A 22,466-nucleotide genomic window follows, 5' to 3' on the forward strand; every position below is an offset into this window, starting at 1 on the left:
CAAGAAAATTAAACCTCTCTAGCAATACATACCAAACTGAGCATGTGCAAAGGGCTATGGGTTCAGTCTGTGTTGTCACCATGGACATTTGAACAAGAGGAGGAGCAGAGAAGTCAGGATCAAACAGCCTTTTTACATAATGCAGTGGATTATCCCCTTAGGTTCTACAGTGAGTATAACAAGCATGCTTTACTGCATATACAGACTGATTTTACTGTTGTGGGTTTAGTAACACTTTAAGGACACGTTGAAAGATGAGTTATTGCTTTGCACTTGGTAAATGAGCTTACTGTATGTGCAGTGGTATAAAGTGAAGTCTGCTGCAACACAAGCTGACAATTTGGGCTGTCTTCTACCTTGTCAAGTATGGATAATTATTTCTGTGAGCTGGAAGGTCACTGAATGGAGGGGAACACTTTTAAACACACAGAATGCATGAATATAAAAAACACACTGATACAGATGCTTGTACTTCCAAAAGACTGAGCACACAAACACACGTGAAGTAACCTTGTATATGCAGTCCAATGTAGTGAGGAATGCAAAGACCAGAACATCGGGGAGGCAAAACAACCACTCAGTAAATGAATAACTCAGAAGTTAGCAGTCTTTCTACACCTAAAAGCATATCTAAACCCAAAACTAATGAATACAAGGTATACTCTGATTGGATTAGGTGGAGAAGATGGGTGGTGATGTCACAATATCCAGCTCATCCAATCAAAGAGAACTTGCATTCACTGACAAAATACAAGGCTTTTTGTGAATGGTGGCAGTGCCAAGGGAACAATCCCCTGTGGTCAGTGTGCAGAGAAGAAATCCACTTACACAAGATCTGGAAGATTGCAGCCATTATTACAGTGATTGTCAGCTTCCCCAGCATTCCCAGCATTCCCTCAGTGCATACTTACATTGTGCCAAGCTGGAGCAATGTTCAGTAAGTATGCAATAAAGATTATGCCTGGATTATGCCTTTCTGACTGCTTTTTGCAGTCTTCTCCATAAAAATGCAAAAATAAACCACTTAAGCACATCACATGAAATAACAAGCCTACTGTGACTACTTGTTTGTTTTTATACTAGGTATGCATATGGAAAGCCAGTGGCAGGCAATGTAACAATATCTTTAGTACCAGCATATTCTTATGGGATTTCATATGAGGTTACAAAAACGTATGAAGTAAGTGTCATTTAGAAAACTCCCATATTTTCCACCTATTTAAACTGAACATACTGTACATTCAAAACTCTTAAGTCCCTAACTTTATTACTGATAAATAGTAAACAAATACATAAATGAATAAACAAATAAATAAATAATACCTACCCACATAGAAGAAAAATATATTTGAAATATATTTTTAAAATATTCTCCCCAAATATATTGACATATATCTGAAATGCTACAATTTTGGCCATATTCAACATGTTTCAAAATATATTTTTATAATATATATATATATATATGAAAAATACATTTCAAATGTATTTCAGTATGTCTTTAAAAATACAAATCTACATTTTTGGAATGCATTTATAGATATATGTAAAAATATATGTTAAAATGACTTTTTTATATGTTGCAAGAAATCTGAAGAATATATTTTAAAAAAATATATTTTTAAAAATAGTTTTCATATATTTTGTAATATATAAAACGCATTTCAACATGCATTTCATATATGTCAATATATTTGGGAAGAATATTTTTAAAATATATTTCAAACATATTTTTCTTCCATATGGGTAGGGTCTCTCTCCCACCCTCTCTCCTTCCTTATTCCTCTATATGAAGCACTTAGGTAGTGAAATGTGTAATGACCATGTGCAGTAAACCACAGTAGCCAATCAGAATGAATTTAAAATCATAAGGCTTCATTCACTCGAGGACTTACATCCAACCAATGAATTCCTATGGCAAGAAACTGCAAATTGCTGTGGTTGCAATGATCTGTGTATGTGAACAGTTACAGCCTATACAAAGCATAGACAGGCTGTCAGCAACCACAGCTATTTGCATGTAATTGCACATGGAGCAATTAGATACACTTAGGGTTAGGGACAAATGATCTCCCCTGGACACAAACAGCTGTATCCTGAGGTGACCATCTGTCCTTAGCTGCAGCAAATTGATCCATGTACATATACATCTGAGTGGCCACTGTTAGCCTGCCATTGCTTTGTATAGGCAATAAAGGTGGTAGCAGCTGTCCATATACACAGGTGATTGCAACCTCAGAATTCTGCAAATTCTTGCCACAGGAATCCACTGGCTGGATATAATCACCTAATGGTTACTAACATTGTAAACCTCCACTATAAATTATTCATTAAAACAGTACTGTACTGTCACCACTGAAAGCCAATGCCAGAAATGTCCCTTGCTGCGTTCCCAAAAGGAATATATAAGGAATATAATGCGACCCATACCTGTGATGGATCATGTCCGCCTGTACCAGGGGAGGGTTGGTTGCTGCTTTCAGACCTTTTTGCTGGGCCGCTCCTTCCCTGCCATACAGGTGGTCCTCACTCTGGAGGCCAGTGAGCTCTGAGATTTTCTCCTTTTCAGCTCCAGACCTGTAGGTAGGCTCCATCCCACTGGGCCTCCTCGCAGCCTCCTGCTTTCAGCCTCACATCTTTCTCACTAACTTCCACCTAAACTTTCCTGCAGATGAGCAGGTTCTTACACTTTTAAGGGTGTCCATGCCCCTTGCAAAGCCTGTTGGGGATTGACTAGGACCCCTCAAGAGTGCAAACCAGCCACTCCTCAGATCCACCCACTGCCTCTAGGGCTTTCCTCCAAAGGCCTAGAGCAGGGGGAAATTCCAGAGGGGCTGGCCTGCAGAGCCTCTCAGCTCCTGACAATAGTTTGACCTTCTGGCTATTACACCCAGGCTGCTACTCAGCCTTCCTCACTAACAATTAAACACCATCTCCCCTTATCTAAACTAGGAGGGTACTACACAATAATTAAAGAAATGCTGCACTATAAATACAGTGACATGGTATAATAACCAAAGATTAATAGCAACAAGTAGCACCTGCTTGTATTATGGCACTTAAAATAAAAAGTTTGTCAAAGCAAAATCTTGCTTATGTTGTCCAAATGTGTTTATTGTGCTTTCTTCAAATTATTTTTAGAGGTGGATAATTATTTACAGTTGAATATGAACCTATACTGCCATATTAGAAACACTAAGTAATGGATACAATTGATGATACAATTATACTTACGATGACGGAATATATTTGCTTTGTGCAGTGTAATGTTAGCAATACACTGTGTAATGTCAGGCAATAAGACAGAACCAAACTTTTCTTCAAATAACGTGGCAGGGTGTGTGTTAGTGAGTCAGAGATGATGACTAGTGCATGGAACACTGAAATCATTCAGAAAAGATGTAAACAAAACACTTGACCAATGCAAGTTCTAAAACTTCTTTTGTGATGCAAGTACTGGCTGTGTTTATGCGGTTTAATGCAAAAGAATGTTAAGAAAAGATTTTGGATTGTTTTTAGAATAAGGGTTGATACACATCAGCAACTGTGTTGTAATGTTGGAGGACACAATGCATAGATTACAGCACATCGCACTATTTCCTTTTTTCCAGCTTTATTGGTACAGTGGGGCAAAAAAGTATTTAGTCAGCCACCAATTGTGCAAGTTCTCCTGCTTAAAAAGATGAGAGAGGCCTGTAATTGGCATCATAGGTAGACCTCAACTATGAGAGACAAAATGAGAAAAAAAATCCAGACAATCACATTGGCTGATTTAGAAAGAATTTATTTGCAAATTATGGTGGAAAATAAGTATTTGGTCAATATCAAAAGTTCATCTCACTACTTTGTTATATATCCTTTGTTGGCAATGACAGAGGTCAAACGTTTCCTGTAAGTCTTCACAAGGTTGGCACACACTGTTGCTGGTATGTTGGCCCATTCCTCTATGCAGATCTCCTCTAGAGCAGTGATGTTTTGGGGCTGTCGCTGGGCAACACGGACTTTCAACTCCCTCCAAAGGTTTCTATGGGGTTGAGATCTGGAGACTGGCTAGGCCACTCCAGGACCTTGAAATGCTTCTTATGAAGCCACTCCTTCGTTGCCCGGGCGGTATGTTTGGGATCATTATCATGTTGGAAGACCCAGCCACATTTCATCTTCAATGCCCTTGCTGACGGAAGGAGGTTTGCACTCAAAATCTCATGATACATGGCCCCATTCATTCTGTCCTGTACATGGATCAGTCGTCCTGGTCCCTTTGCGGAGAAACAGCCCCAAAGCATGATGTTGCCACCCCCATGCTTCACAGTAGGTATGGTGTTCTTTGGATGCAACTCAGCATTCTCTCTCCTCCAAACATGACGAGTTGTGTTTCTACCGAACAGTTCTATTTTGGTTTCATCTGACCATATGACATTCCCCCAATCCTCTTCTGGATCATCCAAATGCTGTCTAGCAAACTTCAGACAGGCCCAGACATGTACTGGCTTAAGCAGGGGGACACGTCTGGCACTGCAGGATCTGAGTCCCTGGCGGCGTAGTGTGTCAATGATGGTAGCTTTTGTTACGTTGGTCCCAGCTCTCTGCAAGTCATTCACTAGGTCCCCCCGTGTGGTCCTGGGATTTTTGCTCACCGTTCGTGTGATCATTTTGACCCCACGGGGTGAGATCTTGCATGGAGCCCCAGATCGAGGGAGATTATCAGTGGTCTTGTATGTCTTCCATTTTCTAATTATTGCTCCCACAGTTGATTTGTTCACACCAAGCTGCTTGCCCATTGCAGATTCAGTCTTCCCAGCCTGGTGCAGGTCTACAATTTTGTTTCTGGTGTCCTTCGGTCTTCGCCATAGTGGAGTTTGGAGTGTGACTGTTTGAGGTTGTGGACAGGTGTCTTTTATACTGATAACAAGTTGATACAGGTAATGAGTGCAGGACAGAGGGGCCTCTTAAAGAAGAAGGTACAGGTCTGTGAGAGCCAGAAATCTTGCTTGTTTGTAGGTGACCAAATACTTATTTTCCATCATAATTTGCAAATAAATTCTTTCCAAATCAGCCAACGTGATTGTCTGGATTTGTTTTCTCATTTTGTCTCTCATAGTTGAGGTCTACCTATGATGCCAATTACAGGCCTCTCTCATCCTTTTAAGTGGGAAAACTTTCACAATTGGTGGGTGACTAAATACTTTTTTGCCCCACTGTATGTCACAACATGAAACTCCATGCTGTGGTGAACAAAGTACTGCATGTCCTAATTTTTTTTAGCACAATAACAATAAAGTTGTGTGAACTATTCAAATTGAACATAAGGCAATTTTCTTTGTCTATGCGTTGGGACTGCTCATTGCACCTGGTATGAATGGGCCTTTAAATAAACACAAATGTGTATAGGTGTGTACATAATTAACAATGCTTTATGATAAAACACATTAACTTTTGTTCATGTTTTGATTACAGATTTCTGGTTCTGTAAATTTCAGCATACCACACATGGAATTGCTGGATGTACTGATGTGGGGCATAGTAAATATAACAGCCTCAGTTACAGAGGAGTGTACAGGTATCTTTTTATTCTACAGCTAAAATAATTCTGATAATTGATACAGAGTTACCAAAACTAATGTACATCCTAAAAGCTGTAGATTGTTGAACATGTTCTCATAATAATGACCTAGACTACCTAAACTTAAGAGGGGGGATGCTTGGCGACAGCTGGTTACTGCAGTCCTCCAGACTAGCACTACATACTGGCAGGTTAGTTTTGTAGTAGTTTGTAAAGCCTGGTACACACAGTAAGTGTAAAAAAAAACAGAGCAGCTCGCAAGAAGGTATTTGATGATAGTACAGTGATCTCTGTGCCTTTGTGTTCTGACAGGGGACTGCCCCGCCACAACACACTAGTCAGCATTCACAGTCATTGGCTGAAAGCACTGATCAGATACCAATCTGCTGTTGGTTTTCCCGCATGCTCATTCGACAGAAGTTGGTTGTGACATAGGCTTCTGTCAAACAAGGCCAAATGTTGTACACACAGACCAAATGTTGGCTGGTATCTACTGTACCTGCTAATTTCAGCCAATATTCAGCCCGTGTGTATGGGGCTTTACTGACAGCCCATTGCCAACCTATACATAACCAAACCACATATAGTTTTGTACTGACCTCAACTTGGAACAGTGTTAGATAGCACTGCTTATTCAATACTACAGGTGCCGCTTGAACAGGGCTGTGATACTCCCACCATGGGCTGCTGTGGCAGTAGTTCCATCCCTGCTTCTATCCTATAAGCCAAAGGTACATGGATTTCCACCTCAAGTAAGATAACAGAGTTTGCTTATAAATGAACATGGCTGTGATACTGCCATCAGGGCCTGCTATGGTGGTAGCTCCATCCCTGCCTTTATCTAGTAAGCCAATGGCACATGGATTTCCACCTCAAGTAAGATAACAGAGTTTGCTTATAAATGAACATGGCTGAGATACTGCCATCATGGGCTGCTATGGTGGTAGCTCCATCCCTGCCTTTATCTAGTAAGCCAAAGGCACATGGATTTCCACCTCAAGTAAGATAATAGAGTTTGCTTATAAATGAACATGGCTGAGATACTGCCATCATGGGCTGCTATGGTGGTAGCTCCATCCTTGCCTCCTTCTATTAAGCCAAAGGCACATGAATTTCCACCTCAAGTATGATAATAGAGTTTGCTTATAAATGAACGGTGCTGTGATACTGCCATCATGGGCTGCCATGTGGTAGTTCCATCCCCGCCTCCATCTATTAAGGTAAAGGCACATAGATTCCACCTCAATAAGATAATAGAGTTTGCTAAAAATGAACGGTGGTGTGATAATGCCATCATGGACTGCTATGGTGATAGTTCCATTCCTGTCTCTATCTAGTAAGCTAAAACACACGGATTTCCACTTAAAGGGAGATAATAGAGTTTGGTTATAAATAAACAGTGCTGGGATACTGCCATCAAGGTCTGCTATGGTAATAGTTCCATCCCTGACTCCCATCTAGTAAGCCAAAGGTACATGGATTTCCACCTAAAGTAAGATAATAGAGTTTGCTAATAAATAAACGGTGCTCTGATACTGCCATCATGAGCTGCTATGGTAGTAGATCCATCCCTGCCTCTGTCTTTTAAGCCAAAGATAAATGGATTTCTAGCTCAAGTAAGATAATAGAGTTTGCTTATAAATGTCCTAAGTTCCAAAAATGTGACACATTCTTCTGGGAATAATGTATTTGGCTGTAACAGAGCAGTAGAACACTATTTCTGTATTCTGAGGGTATGGCCAATACCATAAATATGTACAACATGTACTCTGTACTGCTACCTTTATAACTCATTGAGGCTAACTTTACTGTAGATGGAAAACATCCTGATATTTGATATAGGTAGTATAGCAAGGGATTACATTGAGTTATTCTAAACCATTACAAGTGTTTTCCCACATTATTTTACAGATTTACATTATTGGTTTATCCATGGAATCTTTTACTAAAGTGCAGTAGTATGACAACTTAGCTTATAAGTATTTCTGGCAATTTTTAACTGTGTCCTTGCTATGACTGTTCACTTTACAGAGTTTAGTAAATAAGGTTAAATTATGATCACTTCAGTAATCTAGGCATGTTTTTATAAATCTCTTTCATAAATGATTGGGTATTTAAGGCGAACATAGCTTCCACTTATTTATTAAGCTCAGTTAGCATGCCCTTTGCTAACTGAACAGTTTGTACTTGAGTTTGTAAATCATTCCCTCAGTGTAGTTGGACATGTTTTGTGTAATTGCAATATTGCAATATTTTGTTTTGAAAAATGTTAAATCTTATATTTATAGGTATCACAATCAGTACAACATCAAATATTACAAGAGTGTATTCTGAGTACATATTTATGCTACATGACAGCAATAGATTATTTATGCCTGGCACAAATTTCACTTCAAAGGTCAGTACAAAGTAATGTTTTGAATAACAATGCATAAAAAATACAGAACCACTTCACATATGTTTAATTGACATACAGAGCTCCATGTAAAGTATACGTAAACCCTCACCTGGTAAAACAAGCTATTCAGTTTAAATTAGAAATAAAAGGCAAAACATTTATGTATACATATAAAAAACATTATAAACACATTTTCCCCTTTTTAAAAAGTGATCACATTTCCTCTGTTCTCAGCTGCATAAGAGCTTGGGGAGGAGAAACAGCAGTACACCGTTCTTCCCATTGAATGGCTGTACGGGGTGGGGGCATGTCAGCAAAAGTCTGATCATTGGAGGAGAGCACATTGAGTTCCCAGCACAGCTAGAGAACTGTCTATTTATATAAAGAAATAATTGTGGCATGAATGTATTAGCATTCAATCAAAAGTCACACATAATCCCCATAATGTGTAAAATATCAGTTTCTCTTTAGTATGTCCCACTGCTGTCAAAACTCCCTTGTTCCTCCTCAATCTTGTGAACCAGCCTGGTGCCAAAGCCCAGGAGCCCACCCTCGCTCCACACTGCATGTCAGTTCAAAAAAGTGGGCCACACACTGATGACATCCTAAAAACTAGAATGGTTTTTATTAAGCAAGCAAATAGGTTCCAGAATGCCCTGTACACCTTCCAACTTTAATATAAAGTGCAGAGGTCTCCATATTATTCCCTCTTGCAGTCAAATATTCTCAGCCTATATTTTTAGGCTATTTTGCCTCCTTTACCCCCTCCACTGCCATATTTGCCACCTTTTGGGGGGACGGGGAGCGGATACGTGGAGGAGAGAAGGGACCGTTGCGGATGAGAACATCGCGGGACCCTGGGACAGGTAGGTGTGTGTTAGTTAAAAGTCAGCAGCTACAGATTTTGTAGCTGCTGACATTTAATAAACACTGAAATGGCTGGAATTCCGCTTTAAGGATATTCTCTCTTAGTCTTCAGCAGGGACCAGCAGCTATAGCCGGTCCCTGCTGGTTTTTCCCAAACAATCAGTGCCGCCAGCTATAGCTGGTGGCACTGATCATTGTATCCTGAAGGCAAAGAAGACTCCCCGCCGGCTGAATACCATAGCACAGCAGGAGTGATTCCCTCATCCACCTCAAATGTATGGATGGGGGAATCGTGTAATTTTTTGGGGTTGAACGAATAAAAAATTAATCCTGTATTGCCAGCCAAGCCTGAAAAAAACATAATATATAACAAAACATAACATTTAAAATTACCTTTTAAAACTTAGCCCAAGCCCAAACTTAACTACCACCCCCCCCCCCAACCTTTTCGTAAATAATCCTCTCTAAAAGGTATAAAGGACTTAAATTATAGAGAGATTAGTAAACTTTAGCTTTTATAGGGATGTCTGACACAATTTTAGGTAGTCCCCATGTCTTTTTTTATTATTCAATAATTCCATAAGCATTCACTGATGAAATGTGAAGTTAGTTAAATCTTAAATATAGTTTCAGAATTAACTGTACTCAGCATGATATTTCATTGAAATTTGCATTTAAGTTAGAATCATGTAACACACTGTTACTTATATTAAGTGAGCCTAATAACTGTATCATCACTCTCACAGATGAAACTCATGCGAGTGGATCAGGAGCCATTGTCAGCTGAAGAAAAAGAAAGCAACATTTTTCTGAATATAACACAGTCTCCTTATTATTGGTGGTACGGTTTCAACTTTCCAGATACCTTCGTTTTTCAGCAACATATCAAACCGCAGGATGGCATTTGCAGCATAGAGTTTGAAGTGCTTCCAAATACTGTAATGATTATACTTGAGGTATGGAAATGGAAATTTTTTAAATAAAAAAAGCAATTGATGTAGGTGTTAATAACCTCTGGGGAAAAAAACTTTTTTTCCTTCTTTTTTATAGTCAGGTGAAAATGAAATGTTGCATGTTAATAATATTTTAGCCACAGGTTGCAGGTTTAGACTGGTTTTCATTTGATATTCAGCAGTATCTCTATTGCTACACAAAGACTATTGTTGATAGAACTCTATAGATCTAATGTAAATTTGGCCACACACTGATCAAAATTCGGCCAGCTCAGCAGGGATCAGCAGAAATGTTGTTCAGTCTGTGTCAGTCCCTGCTCAACAGAATTGCATTGTTTGATCGACTTCTGTGAAAGGGACATGTACAATTTTCCTTGATTGGAGAATTCTGACAGTAGGTGGTAGTGTCAGAATACAGAGTCCCAATGGAAGAAGGGTCGGGGGAATTCCTCTATCCAGCTTGTTTGTGTGAATGTGTCAATAAGTACAGTGCTACATACTATCCCAAACATACGTCAATATAAAACATAAACAATGTTGCATTATACAAACACAAAAAATATTCAATCTGACATAAATAATCAATATTTCAAAATGCACTCTTGTAATAAAAGATAAGTGTTCTTAAATGAAAAAACAACATAAAGTCTCCTCCATAGTCAAAGGCTTGAAAAACTGCAGAAAAAAAGCTTTGATCCATCTATGGGCAGGCAGGTTGTACCCAAGTCATTCCATCAATCAACTTTGGTACAACCAGTCTGTCAGATTTTTTACTTGCGATTACTGTCGGTGGCTGTGTTAATGGGGGAATCAAGTGATTTTATATGGCTTGCCTTAATCTCTCCTGGTTAGAGTAATCCACCAACAATGCATTAGAAGTAGCAGTAATCCTCCTCAACTGGTTTCTTTCACTGCCCCACAAGACCCCCAAATGGATGGATGGATCGGGCCCTAAAGAGAGACTCATGTTGTTTAGTACTGTCTCTACATTATTTATTAAATGAAGAACAAATATGCTCACATGCTAAAATTAAATGACAGTTTTGTACAAAAGCAGTACCAAATGCATGATCAAAATAGCAGTGGAGCCTGTGTCTTTCAATGAACTTCAAGAAATGTATTTTAAAATAAGTACAAAAATCTAGTTTGCTTTCTTTTCATTGATGGACACAGGAATTCATTGACATGGACATCTAAAAGCAGTATAACTGAGGGATGGGCAAAAGCAACAAAACACTAACAGGCCCTCACCATATAAACATAACTAAGAACTGACTACAGCTCAAAGAGCTGCCTGAAGGACCTTACACTCGCAGCTGACATCAGAGTAGGTCTGTTGTATGGAAAGCCAAATCATCCAAAGTTTCAAGATGTTGCTGAGGAGATGAGATTCCTCCGGTATTCAAATCCCCGGCATCAACAAGGTGTCCAGTACTCCTTACCAGCTCAAGAGGCTGGCAGCAGTCATGGAGATCTTCTATAAGACACAGGGATGATGATGCTGTCTTAGATCTCTGTGGCTCCCGGGAGAAGAGAGTAGGCTGCAGCACACACTCAGCTTCGATCAAGCTCTGGACTGAGCACCTTACCTTCTGTAACAAATTGTGTACACGGGGCAATTGTCCAATTTCTCTCCCACTGGAAAATGTGGACAAAATCCATCAAAGAGGCCATGTCTTCTCCACAAAGATGGTGCACTCTCCATCTCCTTGCATGGTCCCATCATGCCAACCTGCCACTGTACACAGAGATCCAGATGAAGAAGGGGACTCTGAAGTGAACATTACGGGCTCTCAGCTTAATGCACTAGAGGGTTTTTCACCACAATCCCTGATGAAATAATTCAAAAAAATTCTGCACAAGGTTTCTAAAGTGGACTCAGACCAAATTACAGACCACATTTTGCGAGAAATCCGCAAACTTGGACAATGTGCATCTGATCTTGAAAACAAGATGAACACCCTGTAAAAAGCAATTTAGGGCCATGATTTCATACTGGAAACAATCACAGAGGAAATTCTCACACTCCCTAGACCCACCTTGAGGACATTGAAAACAGATCTCGGCGGTCGGACATACACATAAGAGGGATCCCTGAGAAAGTGCTGGATCTCATGTCCACCCTCACTGCTCTCTTTGAAGAATTAATAAAATCTATTCCAATTGAGAAACTTGAAATGGACCACTTTCGCTAGGCTTTCATTCGTCACCAACCCGAGGGCCCTAATAGAGATGTTATAGCCAAATTTCATTAATATTATTCAAAACAGCACAAGAAAGGTTTGCTAGCCTACCAGGGCTACACATATCAGCTCTTTATGGATCAACAAATTAAATATAAATAAAACTTCCCTTTCACCCTTCATTTTTCTTCACCTTGCACACCCCAGAAGAACTTCAATACACCCTGCAAGACCATCAACCGTCTCCTGCAAACTGTACACAAGAGAGGTCCCCAGAAGCGTGGATAATATACAGTGGGGAAATTATTTGATCCCCTGCAGATTTTGTACGTTTGCCCACTTACAAAGAAATGAGGGGTAATATTTTTTTTATCATAGTTGTATTTTAAACCATTAAGTTATAATTTTTTACACCATAAATTAGACAATGAATTCCAAAACTGTTGCACATCTCTCCAAACTGCCCCCAAAACAGATAATAAGTTACTCCTAGATAAAGCCTGAATTGAGCTTGATCTCTTTCTGACTGAATCTGCTATGAAATCAGTGTGAAGATTAAGGCATATACAGGAGGAACTCGAAAAATTAGAATATCATGCAAAAGTTCATTTATTTCAGTATGCAACTTAAAAGGTGAAACTTATATATGAGATAGACTCATTACATGCAAAGCAAGATAGTTCAAGCTGTGATTTGTCGTAAATGTGATGATTATGGCTTACAGCTAATGAAAACCCCAAATCCACAATCTCAGAAAATTAGAATATTCCATGCACTCAATAAAACAAGGATTGTACATAGAACAATATCAGACCTCTGAAAAGTATAAGCATGCATACGTACTCAGTACTTGGTTTGGGCCCCTTTTGCAACAATTACTGCCTCAATGCGGCGTGGCATGGAAGCTATCAGCCTGTGGCACTGCTGAGGTGTTATGGAAGACCAGGATGCTTCAATAGCGGCCTTCAGCTCTTCTGCATTGTTTGGTCTCATGTCTCTCATCTTTCTCTTGGCAATGCCCCTTAGATTCTCTATGGGGTTAAGGTCAGGAGAGTTTGCTGGCCAATCAAACACAGTAATCCCACGGTCATTGAACCAGGTTTTGGTGGTTTTGGCAGTGTGGGCAGGTGCCAAGTCCTGCTGGAAAATGAAGTCAACATCCCCATAAAGCTCTTCTGCGGAAGGAAGCATGAAGTGCTCCAAAATCTCTTGGTAGATGGCTACATTGACCCTGGACTTAATGAAGCACAGTGGACCAACACCAGCAGATGACTTGGCTCCCCAAATCAACACAGACTGTGGAAACGTCACACTGGACTTCAAGCATCTTGCAGTGTGTGCCTCTCCATTCTTCCTCCATACTCTGGGTCCTTGGTTTCCAAATGAGATGCAAAAGTTGTTCTCATCAGAAAAGAGGACTTTGGACCACTGAGCAACAGACCAGGTAAGACGCTTCTTACGTTGTTTGTTGTTCAGGAGCGGCTTAACAAGAGGAATATGACATTTAAAGCCCATGTCCAGAATCCTTCTGTGTGTGGTGGCTCTTGATGTACTGACTCCAGCCTCAGTCCACTCCTTGTGAAAGTCCCCAACACTTTTGAATGGCCTTTTCCTGACAATCCTCTCCAGGCTGCGGTCATCCCTGCTGCTTGTGCACCTTTTTCTTCCACACTTTTCCCTGCCACATAACTTTCTATTAATGTGCTTTGATACAGCACTTTGGGAACATCCAACTTCTTTTGCAATTACCTTTTGAGGCTTTCCCTCCTTATGGAGGGTGTTAATGATGGTTTTCTGCACAACTGTCAGGTCAGCAGTCTTTCCCATGATTGTGATTCCTACTGAACCAGACTGAGAGACCATTTAAGGGTTCAGGAACCCTTTGCAGGTGTTATGGCATAATTAGGAGATTAGAGTGGGACACTTTGAGCCTAGAATATTGCACCTTTTCACAACTGTAAGCCATAATCATCAAAATTATGACAAATCACGGCTTTGCATGTAATGAGTCTATCTCATATATTAGTTTCACCTTTTAAGTTGTATTACTGAAATAAATGAACTTTTGCACGATATTCTAATTTTTCTAGTTTCACCTATATTATACAAAGGCCTTTAAAGCAGATGCTTGCTTTTAGGAAGCTGGAGCATATTTATAAAGCAATCCGACTAAAGCTTTCCGCTGGTAATTATACAAGAAACCTTCACAAAATATTGCATGAATCTCTTCATGCAACTTTATAGTGCTGAGGGGCACCTAAACCAGCCCTGGGATTTTCTCTCGATTTTCGCACTATACCATAACTCACCACCACCCAATGTGACTCTCTAGAAAGCCCCCATTTCTCTAAAGGAAGTGGCTTGTAGCGGCTTACTATAAAAAATTTGCTTATGACTGCCTTTAACACCCTCTTTGACCTGCAACATTTCTGTTCAGAAATCATAACTGCTGTAATCACCATGGCCCTTAAACAAAACTCTGACACCATGTCATGATCAAATCTATGCCCATATCTCTATTCAACTTGGATGCCAAACTATTAGCTAACATTTTAGTAGCCTGTCTTACTCCTATCTTTGGTTCCTTGATTCATCAGGACCGAGTAGGATTAATTCCAGTACATCAAACCAGTGACAATGTTTGCAGAGCCTCCTTAATAATCCATGTGGCATGTACTCACATTCCCACCTATCTTCTTTCTCTCAATGTTAGGAAGGCGTTTGACTGAGTGTCCTGGTCATATCTTCATTATGTCTTTTTTCTATTTAGCCAAGCTGATGGCTCCTTTCTTTTGGGCATCTAGATACCTCCCATATTTAGGGATAAAGTTGTAAAAGAGAGTGGAAGACTTTTTTTTAAAGTTAACTACCTTTCCATGTTGTCTCATTTCTCCTCCTTCCTCTCACGCTGGTCTTATCTGCCAATCGCCTGGCTGGGAAGGATAACTGAAAATCCTATATCTTTTTCCAGGTACTACATATCACAGTCCTGGCAACTATCTTTGTATTCTTCAAAATGGGGTCACCACCTTTATATGGGGAACTCTCAGACCTTGACTCTCCCACTGTGTGCTGAAACTCCCCAAACTTTGAGGTGGATTGTGTCTCCCCAACTTTGCTAAACTGACTTTTGTCAACTTTGCTAAATATTATAATGCAGCACAACTACCCCAACCTATGAAATATAATTCAGTGAATAAAACCCCACTCTGGGTACATATGGAGGTGGTTGATTCTCTGTAGCAAACTTGTTGTGGTTAAATCATGCAGATTGTCAACACATTGCAAAGCCATTATTGAAACATTCTCTCACCCTCTGGGATAAATAAGATAAACTCAGGGCCCCTGCTCCTTATGGCCTCATATCACCACACATACCTATGCTGTCCTGATTCAAAAATTCATCCATTCATGTGACCCTGCGACCCCATCTTCCTTTGAACCCTGGGTAGTCAGACTAGACTCTGTCATAGGACCAGCACCACGTCTTTTAAGACTTTCCCAACACTTCAATATACTCACAGCCTACCAAATTCTGAGATTTTTTACTACCTGCAATCTAAGCAATTTTATGCCCCACTTTGTAGAACGTGTCAGGCCTTTGTCACAATGGCCCAATTTGAACACTTTGTAAGCCATACCCTCATGCTCTTGAACTAATCTCTAAACTTTACTTACAACTGCTAGATAAACCTGGTTGTACCCCCAAGATTATACACATAAATGGGAAATTGCCATTGGAGTTGCTTTAATATCATGTGACCGGAATGCATTATGGACTGACACTAATTTCTTGAAGCAAAATGTTGCTGCCCTGGATGCAAACTATAAGATTATGACCTGATGGTACCTGGTCTCAGCCAGAGTATCTTAATATGTCCCCTCCTACTTGTTGCTTTGTTTTTGCAGCTAAGGAGACACGGGCATCCATTACTATGTCTGGGGGGCCTGCCCACAGTATTCTTGTTTTGAATGGATATATTCCAGGTTCTCTCTACCCTGTTTATCACTCCTGACCTGCTTAGCTCTTTTGAATTGTCAACCAGATGACATTATAATGACCCAATTTAAATTATTACTATAAGTATGGCTGCCAAGCAAACCATAGTGAAAACAAGGAAACCTTCCTCAATTAACTTGGTTGAGACTAAAAAGAGGGAGACACAACAGTGGTTCATGCTAAAATCGAGGCAGTGCTACAAGAAAGGATCACAAAATATTCAAAGACCTAAAAAGCGTAGGTAGACCATAACCTCCTTCAACACTTTGATGCTGCACTGCTGCTTCTGAACTGCTGTGCTTTTGCTATTAACAACACATTATTTTTGTGTCTATCAGCCAGAAGATCCCCAGGATCCCCAACCTCTTTTCCTTTTGCCCCCTTTATTTTCCCCTCCCCAAAACTGTAGGTAGTTTGGATTGCCCAACTAGCCACTCAACAATTCTACTGACATTTTGGCTATGTCCGATCACCTATCTACACTTTGTGCCCTTGGTTACGTCACTATAAACCCTAGCATGTCCATTGCAAAGCCTTGTTTAAGTTAAAAAATGTTATTCTGGCCATACCACTTTTAGGTGATCGCTTTTCGACCCATTGTAACCTCACCTTTTTTTATATGATGTTAACCTAGTGTACCTGGCCAAATTTATGGTTATCATAAATATAACCCACATGCCTTACCACCCTTCTAACCTAACTAAACCAACACATTGAACAAGGGACTTGAAAGACTCAGTATCAATCATGATCTCAGTGGCTGCAGGCTCAGAAACCATAGAGGCAATTTGGTAGATGCATAACTGATTTGAAATCTTCCAGGGATAGAGACGAGGAGTGAGCCACACTTGAAAGGGCTAGAGGAGACTGAAGATTTCAGGGATTCAAGCAGAGAACATTTATCTATTTGTTAGTGTCAGGCACTTTAGGAGGTGCACAGCAGGTAGCACCAGAACCGTTAGTGTATATTGAATTAGAGGCACTATGACAGCTGAATCTATGTGTTTTAGATATAACAGGTTATACCACAACACAGAATCAATGTATGTTTGCATGCAAGGCTAGGTCTTGAATACTCATAAATACAGCAGATGGCAGGAGGAGAGGTTTAGACGACTGAAGGTTATCAGGTTATTGTAGGTGGGCAGCAAAAAGCAACTGAAGAGCCACATGTCAGTTGCATGTTGTGCTAATATCCTATAGGCTATTTTAGATTTAGTATTACGAATAGTTTAGTAGGAGTTATTTTCAGGTAATCTAAATCCTTTGCATTTTGCTAGCATTATTTTAAAATATATTTTTTTTAATTTTCAGGTTGAGTATCAGAATAACACTCAAGTCTGGTACTTGTACAAATCATATGGAATGAACACTTACATCCAGATTAAAGAACCCCATTCACCCATAACGGTAATTTAAATGAATGAAAACATTTTGAATTTAACTTCCAGAAGTCAAAGTAAAAGGATGATACTCACTTCTATTGTTTTAATATCAGGTTGGAACTCCCTTTCAATTGCAGATTGATGCCTACCCTGTGGAAGTGGAAGAGCTCTTTTATGTGGTATGTTGTATGAGATTTGAACATGCAGAATATATAATATATACTGTGTTAATTTTTTGTGGGACAATGGTCCTTTAAATTGAATCTCCAGCAAATATGTTAATATATTTTTTTTCACAGAAAGGAAATAATACTTGTTGTACTTGACTGTCTCTTTTGGGGAGGTATCCCCTCAGTTCCTGTCCTAATAACACAATGTCTCCATCAGAAGAGAAGTTCAGACAAAAAAAATCTTGCAAAAATGTTGCAAAGCAGACCACAGTAAAATCACTTATTTTAGTATACTCGCATTTTCCATTCAGACTTTCTTAAAGGAGACAGTGACCAGTCCTTTAGCTTGTTTTAATGTTTTATTAGGGGATAATAAAACTTGGCTGGGGTACGGAGTATATGGGATGCCCAAGGGAACTGTAACTGAGGACAAACTAACTGAAACTATTTACAAGTCTGTACAACAAAAGATCCTCTTCTGGAGAGCTTGCCAGCCTTTCCCAGTGTACCACCCCATACTCTCCTCTATCTGGCTGCCTGGAGGAATCGCTGAGCAGGGAATCCAGTGTCTGTTACTTTAAGACAATAGGACAGTCCCGACCAGCAGCTAATCTCCCCCAGAAGGCTAAGGGGTGCAGGCCTATTCACTCAGTCTTTCTCCTGTGCTGCTTGTGGGTTGGTGGCTGCTACCAGGCCTTGTATGTTGGCTGCTCCTTCCCTGCCTCGCAGGTGGTCCTCCCTCAGGAGGCCAGTGACGTCCTGAGTGCTCCTCCTTCCAAGGTCCCCTGCCTGCAGGTGAGCCCCTCTCCATCTGGGCCTCCTCACAGACTCCTGCCTCCAGCCTCACATTCTCTCTGTCTTCCACCTAAACTCTCCTGATACTGAGCAGGCTCAATCACTTTGAAGAATTGTCCTGGCCCCTTGCCAAGTCTCCTGTTGGGGGTTTGGCCAAGCTACCTCAAAAGTGCAGATCAGCCACTCCTCAGATCCATTCACTGCTTATAGACTTTCTCCAAAGTTCTCAGCCCTGACCAAAAATTGACCCCAGCTAACTTTTACTCCCAGGCTGCTACTCAGCCCTAGCTAACAATTGGAGTCAAGCTCTCTCTAGCTAACTAGGAGGGTGTTACAAAAGTACCACCAATAGTGTTAATAACTGTTACATCTAAGTTGACTTTAATATTGAGGCTTTGTGCTATAGTGTTTAGAACTGTAAGTGAGTTAGTTACTACGGTTTTCCACATGTTAAATTGCTACTTCTCCTTTACCAAATAATAATTGTGCCACCTTTCTTGGTCTCTGTGTACCTTTACTCCATCTCAGGTACCAATCAACTGGCCCTGACAGTAGATTTATGGTAGATCCACACTGCCTCTGGAGTTGGTACCAGTCTTAACACTATATTAAACAATTATTACTAACTTCTGTATTTTTGTCAAACAATTTTTTTATTATATTTCAGGTTATGGCTAAAGGTCTGATTGTTTCTGCTGGGAGGCAAAACAGGACCTCATTTAGCCTCACTCCAGAGCACTCCTGGGCTCCCAATGCTAATCTTATCCTTTACTTTCATGATAATAATGGATATGGTAATATTGTACAAACCTCTTACATGTTTCCCGTGAAAGGCTTGTTTCAGAATAAGGTACTTTCTGTTATTTTAATTTAACTATTAGCACATTAACTAATATGTTTCAGCTGTCATCTTTAATTTCAATTTTACAAAATGTTAATATAAGCAAAACATTTCTCTGATTTAGTCTCTTTATGATATGCTGTATTTACTGTTTAAGAACCAGCAGCAACCAACGTCTGTGGGTAATTTCAAATCAGATAAGATTTATTGACACACGCTCTACACACATGTGGGGGGTCCGCTTATACATGTCTGAGACAACCAAAAACTGCTATGATCTTACAGCCTTTTTATAATCTTTACAAAGCTTGATTAAAGTCATTGGCAAGTTAAAAGTTGCACAAGTCAAATCTTTTCTTCTTGAGATAAGTCCCAAGGGTGTGGGGTTCCTTGCGTTGGCCCCCCGTAAATGCTTGTAATGACTATGCAGAATTTTATATATGCAGAAATTATTTTTGACATAATAGATCAGACTTTAAATGGCTGCCATTCCTAAAACATGATAGACAGTTAGGTGATTGAAATGGCCACTTCAAGCCATCCCTACACATTTCCCCCCTCTGATCATTTCGGATCATCTACCTGCATCTGCCTACATTAGCCTGGAGTAACGCAGGTGAAAGGTGTACAAGGTGAGAGACTCCCAAAGCATCTATCATCTCATTTGTGGAGATGATAGACATTTTGAGTAACCTCTTTAGAACTTTCCCAATTTTATTCAATTACAAAATAAATTACCTCTTTCTTCTGAGAGATCTAATTTATGTTAGATGGTATCATGAATCTACCCTCAGAAATCCATCATAACTGACATCTCTTACATAAGTACAACACTTATGTTTAGCTTTCCCATACATAATTTTCACATCTTAATTCAACTGGGCAGCCAAGACAAAAAAAGCACTTTACTTCTAGTAGGTCTCCTTCATTCCCCCAGAGGGCACTGTTCAACTACATCCATATCATAACATATAGCAATGTAACTTCATATAGCCTTATCATTAACCTCAATCATTTGTTAAGTTATTGTCAACTTTTAACCATTTGTAGTAATCTTTGTAGTTCCTCTAACTTAACGTACACTCCTATTAATGTACACTTCCTATTCTTCAGCTTATCTCTCTGAATTAACAAAAAGTCTACATTTCTAGCTCCCTTTGCTAATATGCTGTTTACTACTTCATACACTAACAACAAGATCAACATACTGTAATTTTACCATTATAATTACTTTTAATTAATGGCATACAATAGGAGGAATCACAACATACATATTACATAATTGATCAAATTGAACTAAGTACTGTTCGCCTTATACATTTAAGAAGGCTTGATTCCTCACAAATGCAATCCAACAAGCATCAGTTAACACTTACTGAGCAAACTAATGTTAAACACAATCCCATAGTATGATGGGAATAAACCATTCAAAAGGTAATCCACAAGATTCAAAAACATTGACACCTCCAAACTCCAGTATTCCTAATTAAATAGAGTTCAAGATATATCAATGTTTTAGATACAGAACTTCCCAAATAAGACAAAAATTTCAAGTTCCCAGACAAGGTTTAGAATTGTCATGTTCTGTGCAGCTTGATTTGCTCCCACAGATAAAAGCTAGGAGGGAGCCAACTTTTAAATGTAACAGAATCCTTTAGAAAATGACACTTTGTGAGCAGGATATATACATATTTACACACAAACATATATGATATATTGCCAAAAGTATCGGGATGCCTGCCTTTACACGCATATGAACGTTAGTGGCATCCCAGTCTTAGTCCATAGGGTTCAGTATTGAGTTGGCCCACCCTTTACAGCTATAACAGCTTCAACTCTTCTGGGAAGGCTGTTCACAAGGTTTAGGAGTGTGCCTATGGGAATGTTTGACCATTCTTCCAGAAGTGCATTTGTGAGGGCAGGCACTGATGTCGGACGAGAAGTTCCGGCTTGCAGTCTGAGTTATAATTCATCACAAAGGTGGTCTACAGGGTTGAGGTCAGGACTATGTGCACTCCAGTCAAGTTCTTCCACCCCAAAATCGCTCATCCATGTCTTTATGGACCTTACTTTGTGCACTGGTGCACAGTCATGTTGAAACAGGAAGGACCATCCCCAAACTGTTCTCACAAAGTTGGGAGCGTGAAATTGTCCAAAATGTCTTGGTATGGTGATGCCTTAAAAGTTCACTTCACTGGAACTAAGGGGCCAAGCCCAACCCCTGAAAAATAACCCCACACCATAATCCCCCCTCCACCAAACTTTACACTTGCCACAGTGCAGTCAGGCAAGTACCGTTCTCCTGGCAACCGCCAAACCCAGGCACGTCCATCGGATTGCCAGACAGAGAAGCCTGATTTTTCACTCCAGAGAACACGTCCCCACTGCTCTAGAGTTCAGTGGCAGTGTGCTTTACACCACTTCATCCGACGCTTTGCATTGCACTTGGCGATATAAGGCTTGGATGCAGCTGCTCGGCCATGGAAACCCATTCCATGAAGCTCTCTACACACTGTTGTTATGCTAATCTGAAGGCCACAGGCAGTATGGAAGTCTTGAGTTATTGACTCTGTAGACAGTTGGCGACTTCTGCACACTGTGAGCTTCAGCATGTATTGGCACTGCTCTGTCATTTTACATGCCCTAGCACTTCATGGCTGAGTTGCTGTTCGCAGTTGCTTCCACTTTGTTATAATACCACTAACAGTTGACCGTGGAATATTTAGTAGTAAGGAAATTTCACGGATGGACTTATTGCACAGGTGGAAACCTATCACGGTACCACACTGAGCTCCTGAGAGTGACCCATTCTTTCACAAATGTTTGTAGAAGCAGTCTGCATGCCTAGGTGCTTGATTGTAAACACCTGTGGCCATGGAGGTGATTGGAACACCCGAATACAATGATTTGGAGGGGTGCCCCAATACTTTTGGCAATATAGTGTATGTATTTCTCAGCCTTTTGTAGACTTTGTTTTAATTTCCCCATGAACAGTCTGCTGATCAATGACGTAATAGCTCTAATTATCATTATTATTGCTAGCAGTGCCGCCACAAAGCACAGTAAATATAACTTTATACAATTTTCAGCTTGAGGTGCTTAAGCAACGAATTGATCAGTTACTACTTTCATTTTCCTCCCTTATCTCACCCTGGCCATATGAACTTAAAAGAGCCAGTGCAGTTTTTAGACAGAGATAGCGAGACAGCGACTCATAGTTTGTCTTTCACTTTTAAACTAGAAATTTCAGGCAAGGTCTCTACCCTCTCTGTCAGTAGAACTACATGTACCAGCATGGCATTCTGCTAACCTAT

At 40.0% G+C, this 22,466-nt stretch overlaps 1 protein-coding gene across 1 annotated transcript in view; it reads left to right on the forward strand.

Moving 5' to 3' along the window:
• LOC149459305 (CD109 antigen-like) overlaps positions 1-22,466 on the forward strand; it is a 106,412-nt gene that overhangs the window by 21,319 nt on the left and 62,627 nt on the right. Inside the window, exons 8-14 of the mRNA XM_089681385.1 lie at positions 1,084-1,180; positions 5,455-5,557; positions 7,849-7,958; positions 9,572-9,781; positions 17,276-17,371; positions 17,460-17,525; positions 18,979-19,161. Coding sequence (XP_089537511.1) covers positions 1,084-1,180; positions 5,455-5,557; positions 7,849-7,958; positions 9,572-9,781; positions 17,276-17,371; positions 17,460-17,525; positions 18,979-19,161 — 865 coding nt within the window. The remainder of the gene's footprint in view (positions 1-1,083; positions 1,181-5,454; positions 5,558-7,848; positions 7,959-9,571; positions 9,782-17,275; positions 17,372-17,459; positions 17,526-18,978; positions 19,162-22,466) is intronic.

This window comes from Staurois parvus, unplaced genomic scaffold (assembly GCF_062004578.1).
Source record: "Staurois parvus isolate SC_StPar_1 unplaced genomic scaffold, SC_StPar_1.0 ptg000264l, whole genome shotgun sequence".
NCBI classification, from domain to species: Eukaryota; Metazoa; Chordata; class Amphibia; order Anura; family Ranidae; genus Staurois; species Staurois parvus.